Here is a 9,289-nt window from a genome sequence, read left to right as displayed (position 1 = left end):
ACAGCTCTGAAAGGCACCAGGGAAGAGGCCTGGGGCTGGAAAAGGGAGCAGTGGGAGAAGAGCAGGCATGTGGCCAAGGGAACACCAGCAGAGCCACCAGCAAGGACTCTGGGGAGAGGATTGGTGCCCAAAGCCCAGGCACGGCCCCGATGCTCCCTCCACAGCATCCCTGCCTGTTTTATCAGCAGAGCCACACGGAGGTGGAAGAGGCTGCAGCAGAACCATCTGCCTTGTGCTGGGATTTACTTGTGCTACAACCCAACAATGAGAGAAGCAAAAATCCTCCCACCGTATTACAATGGTTCAGAGCTGAGACACAGCAATGAGGATAAACAGGGATTCAGCAGGCAAAAAAAATGAACATCATTTCCCTTCTCATCCTGAAGTGTCAGCTGAACTGCAAACATGCCCTTTGCAGAAGCACAGACCTTTCTGTCTCTCTTAACTGAGCAAGCATCTGCTTTGACAATGAAGGGAGAATAATGGACTGAGAAACCACAACGTGTTTCTTTTTCCCACTTGCTCATCTGAAGAAAGAAAAAAGGTGGATGAAAAATTCTCTCCCCAGTCTGATCCAACTCCCTGCTCCCCCTCTCACCAGTAGCACAGCTTCCAGCAACACTCCTCCACCCCAGAGCAGGGAGAGAGGCTCCTCCTTATCAGGCCTGGGAACATCAAGAATATGTATTTTAACAGATTTTGCAGAACATGCCTTCACTGGTTTTTCTTTCCTCTGAAAAGCTCAAAGTTTTCAGCCAAGTCCTGCTGGGGTTTTGGGGCCTGTGAAGTTTGAGTGTCCATACAGAGGGCACCAGAGGCTGAAGACATTGACAAACCTCCTCCTTCATTGCTTTGCACAAATGTCTTAACATAACACCAGACATTTTAAAATCTACTTAGGGGAAAATCCTGAGAGAGCTATTGCTTTGTTGGGAATCTCTAATTGCAAACTTCCTTCCCCTCCAGATGGGAAACAGCAAAGCCCAAGGTCTGAGAACTTCCAGCTTTGCAGGACAGGTGGTTGTTCACCTCTCAGACCTGCTTCTTTTGAAAGGCACTAAATGAGGAACATTCAGTGATAATATTTAAGATTTTTCAAAGCTTGCACTTCATGGTCAGGAGCTCCCAGAATGCATCCTTGCCATCTGGAACTGTTATTAGCTAGTTAGTAGCTGTGTCACCATAATGATATATTATCTGGTAATGAGAGCCCAGCTGGCTGCACACGTTTTGAAGACTCAGGCTCTGTGAGAAATTGTACATACAGATAGTGAGTGGGTCCCCAAAGGGGACTGGGGTGGTGGTCAGCAGTGGGAGGTGGGAAGATCTTTCTGGTACTGTATTCTCAAAGCCTCCCATTATCAGAACTCTGACCAGAAGGCAGTAATTTTTGGGGTGGAAGCCACAGCCAGCACAGTGGGACTGTAAAGGGTGGTCTTGGTCTGGACCAAGAAGGCACAGAAGACACCAAAGGCTTTTCTTCTCTCAGCCAGGTGTCCTGGTATTTACCTCCAACTGTTCTCACACATTGAGAAGAAAAATAGACATTTAGGACACTTAACATTTAGGAGTATGGACAGGAGAAGCTACTTGGTGATGCAGCTTTACAGAGAACAGACACTGGGTAGATCCAGACCTGCTTTGCATACACTTTCCTGCCCCCTCCCCATCTGTTAATGATTTTCTTCCTCACAACAGTTGTTACCATTTTTTGTCTAGAAGTTCTCTTTGTTCCCTAAGCAAAACTCAGATCCCTGGCAGGGGAAGACAGATCTACCCCCAAGCCACACTGGCACAAGTGGTGAGTCCCTTTTAACTCTGTGCCTGTTGCCCTGTTACTCCTGTGATGTTCCTGTAGAGAGACAAGAAAATCTGCTCCAGCACTGCCTTGTTGTATCTATGAAGTTTATAAGCCACCAAACAAACAGCCCTGTCCTGCATTGTATTAGACACGTTATTAAACTTCATTTCTGAGGCACAGCCAAGCTCCAGCAGGCAGCCAGGAGCCAGGTGTCTCCTTTGTACAATATAAGCACTTCTGGTAAGCAAAGGAAAAGTAGTATTAAAATACCCTCCTGAGAAATGCTCTGTAATGTGAAGATGGAGCAGCAGGGAGCACAGACAGCTGTACAATCTTTTCTTGATATGACCTTTGGAAATAACAGATAAAGTCGCTGGTAGGTGAATCCCACCCTCCCCTTTGCTGCTTCTGCCTGTAAAGTCACGGGAGAGATTCATGGAGGAGGCTGCAAACTGCAGAGCAATCCCCCAGAGGAGCCATTCAGCTCTGCAAAGTGTCTTCAGCAGAAGCTTGTGAGCCTATTGATGCAGCATTGCCATCAAATTTAATTTAGCAGAAGTCAGAGGGGAAAAACAATATCTGTATCTCTCCAAGTAGGTTGGTCCTTAGAGTAGGATGAATGGTCATCTCCAGGAACTGCAGGCTGAGGTGTGTCAGGCAGGTTGTCTGGTACTTCAGGAGCAACAGGCACCCAGCAGAAGGCTGCCATGGCAGGGGGACATTTCCAGCCCACGAGGAATCACAGAGTTGCTGGAGTTGGAAGGGACCTCTAGAGATCATCTAGTCCAAGCCTCCCACTGAAGCAGGATGACCCAGAGCACTTTACCCAGGGCTGCATCCAGGGGGTCTGGAATATCTCCAGAGGTGGAGACTCCACAAGCCCCTGGGCAGCCTTGTCACTCTCACCGTAAAGAAGTTTTTCCTTGTATTTAAATGGAACTTCCCATGTTCCAGCTTGTGCCCATTGCCCCTTGTTCTGACACTGGGAAGAGCCTGTGTCCATCTTCCTTGCACCCACCCTTAGATACTTGTATACATTGGTAAGGTCTTCCCTGAGCCTTCTCATCTTCAGGTTACACAGTCCCAGCTCCTTCAGCCTTTCCTCAGCAGGGAGATGCTCCAACCCCCCAGTCATCTTTGTCACCCTCCTCTGGACTCTCCCCAGCAGTTCCCTGTCTCTCCTGAGCTGTGGAGCCCAGAACTGGATGCAGGTCTCCAGCAGTGGCCTCACCAGGGCAGAGCAGAGGGGGAGAATGACCTCCCTTGACCTACTGGCCACTCTTTTCTTCATGCACCCCAGGGTTCCATTGGCCTTCTTGGCAGCAGAGCAGCCTGCTGGCTCATGGAGCATTTCCTGAGCCACAACCCTTTCCAGAGGTGGGGTTCCCCTTCCCTCCTCTGCCCATAGCAAGGCTGCTGGGCAGTGGGCTGGGCTGAGCCCCTCTGGGCAGACCTGCTGCTCCCTGCCAGCCCCTGCCCAGCCTGGGGCAGACCCAGCCCCTGCCCCTGCAGAGCTGCTGGCTCTCCCTGTGCTGCTGAGATCCCTGTGCTGCTGAGAACACCCATCTGAACAGGCTCTTCTGGCTGTGTCCCCAGCACCAGATCTCATGGTCATGACAAGAAGAACCAGAAAGCAGAGAAGAAGAAAAAAACAGCTGAAAATAAATCTCAGCTCACCCCGGGGGCTTTCAGTGCCACTTTGTGCAGCACCACTTCTCCCTGTGCTCATCCCCATCCTTTCCTCAGGGTGGGTAACACAGCAACAGCGGGAAACACTTTGAGCTTTCAGAATGTGCTTCTGGAACCACAGAACCTGGCATTTGGACCCAGAGCCAGGTTTAACTCCTTCCCTGATCATTCACTGCTTTAAAGTGTGACTAGAACAGCTGGCACCTGGACAGACCCCTTGGGAAGGGCTTACCCAGGGCAGGAGTGCACATGCTGATGGGGGGCTCTGCCCCCCCAGCCCCAAACCCAGCACTCCCAGGGCTGGGAACATGTTGTCACCCTGAGTCACAGCAAGAAACTTCCAACCAGAAGGAAAAAAAAACACCTCCAATTCCTAGATTTCCAATGGCTGCACAAGCAACAGTTAGAAAATCTGAACATTTCTGGTTTTCTCCCATGATGGTGCTGAAGGAGTCCTGGGCACTGGGGTTTGCTCAGGCCCAGGGGCAGTGCTGGGGTCTCAGCACATGCAGGGCACACAGCTCACTTACTTCATCCCTTCCTCATTACCTGAAGGCTCTGTCACTGCTGGCCCACGTCCCCCCATCCCTCCCTCACCAGTGGCAGCAGAGCCATTAAACCTGCAGGCTGCAGGGCTCCTTCAGCAGCACTGAGCTCTGCTGCCTTTGCCCCTGTGCCCAAACTCTGCTCAGAAACAGAATTTTTGAGTAATTTATGACTGTTCTTGCCACGATCCAGATGGCTTATTGATCTGCTTAATCTAAGCACCTGTGGTTTTGCAGAAGAAAATGCTACCCTTTCTTGTGCTGCTCATTGATGTCCTCCTTTCCTAGAATGAGAATGTGCTGCCTATTACCTTAATTGACTGATTTTTTAACAAGTTTCAGTCCAGCTACAACAAAACTCATCTCAGGAAGCTGCCTCAGCTTGACCTTTGCTCCTCCTCCTCATCTCAGGGCATCTACTGCACATTCTTCCCCCTCTCTCCTCAGGGTGAGCTTGACCATCTCTTCTGACATTTGGCTACTTGGAGCCCAGGCATAAAAGCTGCCAACACTTCCCCAAGTGACCCTCCACTTCAAGCAAAAATCACAATATTTAGGTGTAAGTTGCCAGTCTCATTATCTCAGTGATTTTTTTTTTCTCCTACCTCTGAAGCCAACAGAGGTGCTGCTAAAGAGAGTCCAAAAGAGACAGTCATCAGGCTTTTCATCTGGTTTGTTGGGTTTTTTTCCATTTTTTTTCCCTGATGATAATGACACCAAATGCTGTTCCACAAAGGAGATGCCCGGGCTGCAAAAAGCAGAGAATAACCCACCATTGCCATTAACTGCAACCACATTTTCAATCATTTCTTAGGAAACAGCAAAACCCCAGTGCTGCATTCACACATCATCCAAACCTGCCATTCCCCACACAACCAGGGCCTTCATTCTGCAGCTGCCACACATCATAAAGAACCCGGGGTGCTGTTCCTACTTTAATCTAACTTTCCCTGATCTTCTAAGAAGCTCCCAAGAGTGGAACAGACTTGATTTGCTCCTGATCTGCACCAGCATCAGGCAAGAATCACACTTGCAGCCTTTACATCACTAGGAGATATTTTTTTTCCCCCACATCCTCAGGGAAGTTTTATCTGCTCTCAAGAGTGATTAACTCTGCTTTAGAATCCTGTGTCTCAAAAATAGCACTATTAACATCATCCTTGGCATAGGCAGAAGTGAGAACAAAACCTCATGGAAGGAGAGAAATCAACAATGGGGACAGAAAGCTTCTGAGACATTGCAAATTTTCCTTCTCTTTAGCAAAGTCCTGATGGATGCACAGGAGCTGGTACCTGGCACAGCATCACAGGCACAATCACACACCAGAACCAAAGGTGGAACCAACCAGCCCCCAAATAATTTTGCTTTATAAGGCAAATCATCCACAGTTGCTACATACAAAGCAAGACTAATTTACTTTTCCTTAGTTAATCATCTTCATTTCCTCCCTCTTCAGCCTCAGCCAATGAGGTGTAAATTGTAGGGGCAGATGCATTTTCTGGGCTGAATTCCAAACTAAATGTTCCTCAAAAAGTCAGGAGGCACTTAGCACAGTATTTGAGTGTTTCAGTGGCATTAGGCACATTAAAATCACTTCATCCTGAAGGCTTTGGCAACACTGTTTTACCCATATTCTTTCTAATCTGATTATGGCAGATTTTGTACCCTGAGAACAAAGACCTGATCTCAGCAAAGAACAAATGTGTCCAAGTGTTATTAGTTCAGGAAAATGAACTGAGGTACCTGGTGCAGCCCCAGGTCCTCTGCTGCCTCTTTTGCAGGTGTGTTGCTGTGAGGTTCCTTTGTGTCCCAAACCTCAGCTGCTCCAGGACCTTCATGAAGGTCCAGATGGTCCCCCTGCAATGAAGAGCACATTGAGGCTCTCTCATAGAGACACCAACCTGGGGTCCTGTCCCAGATCCCACCACTGTCCTGTTGGACTCTTATGCTGGATACTGGCCAGATTCCCACAGGGAGCAATGCACTTCCAAACCCTCCATGTATCACCAGCCTGATAAGCCAAAGAAAATGGTTGGGAGCATTTACATTTCCATGACATACTTTGTTTTATTCCTGACATGAGAAAAAAAGTTCCATTTGGACCTTTTCCCCTCTGGGTGCCAACACACCCTGCTGCACTGTAGGGGTAACTCACAGAGCCAGGAAAAAAGCAATTTTTCTTGCATTCCCTGAGTGCAAAGAAGGCAGAGCCCTTGTTTCCAGGAGTGGGGCAAGCAGGCTGGAGTTGCTGGGAGAACATTTGCAGCTGTGATCTCCAGGCTTGCAAATCAGGAGCCTGAACATTTCCCCACCTCGTTACTGCAGCTCAATCACACAGAGACTCCAGGTACATAAAAACATGGGCCCATGACTGAAAAACTAGTCCCAAAGGGAACTTTTCTTGGGGTGGAACAGTTCCAGCACAGATGCTGATTTCTAATTAGCAAACCTTGCACTGAGGAAGTTCATATATTTTCATTAACTGCAAAAAATATACTTACTGTAAAGGGCATAGAGTCGGGACAATATTTGGAGTCAGAGTATTTCAGAGAGGCCTGTCTTGCTGCAAGCACCATCATATCCAGCACTACCAAAATCAATGCCATATATTTGAATTAAACATGTATTAATCCAGCTATAAAGGACTGGAGCTATCCAGTCAATTTTCTGATTTTAAGTACAGCTTTTGTTAATACAGCAAAAAGAAACCATTTCTCTTTCAACCATAACTCTGATGAGGAAACCTGTCACCAGCCCAGCTTTTTAGTAGCTACCATACCATAATTATTCATCAAACTGACAGAATAAAGATCCTTTTTATCCATCTTATATTTCATCTGAAAGCATTTAGGTGGTTTGCAAGCAGCAGCCTTGCACACAGTCTCAGGACATTGCTGGTAATATTGGCAATAAATAAATCCTGGCAATCCTAGCTGGAGGTGAAGACAGTGTCTCCTGCTTGTACATTATCTATGATCCCTGTTTATGGGGTGGGGGCATGTGTTAATATTAACCAATTCATCTTTTAAATCTATTTCCCAGCCCTACAAATTTTATGGGCGAGATCCTCAAACCCTACAGTATTTCAGTTTTACCAAGCTCTCTCTGAGGGCTTTACTTTCTCTGGGGGAGTTCTCAGTTCCACAGGGGTACAACCAGTCCAACCTTGGTGTGACAGGGAGCTGGAGGTGGCCTGTGGGTGCAACACAGCTGCTGACCCAGCAGGCACTGGGCTAAGCCAAAAAATTGCTGCACAAAGGGGATATCCCAGCTGATAAATTAATATTTACATGCACGTTTGGCATCAGTTGTGACCTCAGAAAGTAAATAAATCTGTGTAGATCTTATATCTGTCATTAGGCAGCAGGGCTGTGCTTTGGGTCAGGACAAATCTGGCTTGGATTCCTTGCTCTACTCAAAATGAGCCAAGAGATCAGAAGCACACAGTGTTCCTGAGAAGAAAGGCTAAGGACCACAGGCTGGTCACACACAACCATCACGGACCTGTTTCCCCACGTAAGGAGGCTAAGGGGCAACAACTTCTGCACAGGTTACCAGGGCACAAACCAGCTTTGCTGGGCACAGGAAACTGCACCCAGCTGGGCAGGAAGGAGCTGGTTGAGTCCCCAGCATTCTGGAACCTGAAGGGATGGAGAGCCAAGAGCTTTTGCAGGGAGTGGCTGCGACACCTGGTGCAACAGGAGAACAGCAAGAGAAGTCATTCTGGATCTACCTGCAGTGTGGATTTCATGGGGGTTTAGAGCAGCCCTTCTGTTACAAAATCATCCATCTCAGTAAGCGTAAAATCCATTAAGAACAAGTCGAGGCTGTCACTTACCAGCAGCTTTATTTTCATTTACATCATATTATAAAGGCAATTTTCATTTGCATTCCTTTGAATTTTAATGGTATCGCCTTGAGCAGCCTGCAAAGAGGCACTGGGAGTTTTCTGGGGACACGTTATCGTGGCTGTAACTCACAGGCAGAGAAGGCTGATCAACTTTAGGTGCTGTGAGGCCAGGAGGCTGGAGCAGATGCTCAGCCAGGGCTCAGCCTTTCTCAGCTCATTTTGCAGGACCCAGGCTGCCCAGCCTCACCCCCACTGTGCAATGGGCACAGGAGCATTCTCAGGTAGTGTTTGCCTTTTATTGAGCTTGGTGGCTTTCTGAGAGACCTGGAGGGTTTACAAGCAGCTGCAAATCCCCTCTGGCTGACAGCATTTCTGTTCTCTCACCTACCCACTGCTGAACAAGTTGTACTAATATTAATCAACTTACATATCCTGTTAAAATTGTAACACACAGGCTTGCTGTAAGAACTCATCTTGATGTGTTTTCAGGGGTATTCAGCACTTTGGTGGTGAGTTTCCCTTGCCATGACTGTGAGTTTTCTACGGTAGCATAAATGGCATCACCTCCAACTGGTGACAAACATCCCCTGAGTTACTCCACACAACGTATCACAGAATAAAATACTGGGAAAACATTTGCAGATTTGCTATAGCAACGTTTTCATCCTGTGGCAGAAATCCAGAAATCTTGCTATCAGACCAACTTTAAATCTCAGTCCTAAAACAAGCACAAAAATCCTGGAAGAGGTTTGATATCTCACAGAGCCACACGTCTCATGGCAGCTCTGACAGGTCCCTTGGGCTGGCAGGTGTCCAGAAAATGGGAGCTCCTTTGGTTTAATACCTTTTCTAGACCTAAAGGCCCACAAAGTGACTGTTCTGGAGCCTGGAAATTACCAGTAAGTGGGGGAATAGAGGAAGGAAAATCAAATTCCAGCTTTTGAACAAAATCAGAGAACAATTTTCGTTCATTCATTTCTAACCCATTGGTTCATCTCAAGCACAATTACTCACCTGGCAGAGCAGGCAGCTCTTGGCACTGCTTCTGGAGCAGCCCCAGGCTCAGCCCCTGGTGTGGTTTGTTCTCCAAGGCGCCCGAGATGCCCCCAGGGCATCAGAGCTGGTTTGGTTGGAGGTCACAGGGAGTTTGACCCAAGCACTTGGGGCTCCCAGTGCACACCAGTGTTCAGGGTTGCAGATAATAACAGTGAGCAGTGGCAATCTGAAAGCAGAGCTCTGCTTCTGAGAAACTTATACAGCTCAACTATTGAACAAACCAAACACAACAATGAAAGGAACCCACCAGAACCAGTCCCCCCACCCCATGGGGTTGCAGGGATGTCTTCTGGGCAGAGCTCTGGCCAGCACACCCTGGGCTGGGAGCCAGGATAGGAGCTGCTGAAC

The 9,289-nt window shown here is 47.9% G+C and overlaps 1 protein-coding gene across 1 annotated transcript in view; it reads right to left on the bottom strand.

The window, feature by feature from the left end:
• Positions 1–6,548, bottom strand: part of TCERG1L (transcription elongation regulator 1-like) — a 106,343-nt gene extending 99,795 nt beyond the window's left edge. Inside the window, exons 1-2 of the mRNA XM_009997552.1 lie at positions 6,537–6,548; positions 5,779–5,892 (exon numbers count right to left, since the gene is read on the bottom strand). Coding sequence (XP_009995854.1) covers positions 5,779–5,892; positions 6,537–6,548 — 126 coding nt within the window. The remainder of the gene's footprint in view (positions 1–5,778; positions 5,893–6,536) is intronic.
• Positions 6,549–9,289: the final 2,741 nt, after the last annotated feature.

Source organism: Chaetura pelagica, unplaced genomic scaffold (assembly GCF_000747805.2).
Source record: "Chaetura pelagica isolate M959 unplaced genomic scaffold, ChaPel_1.0 scaffold185, whole genome shotgun sequence".
NCBI classification, from domain to species: Eukaryota; Metazoa; Chordata; class Aves; order Apodiformes; family Apodidae; genus Chaetura; species Chaetura pelagica.
The sequence above is the reverse complement of the archived record's forward strand: the minus strand, read 5'-3'. Positions and strand labels throughout refer to the sequence as shown.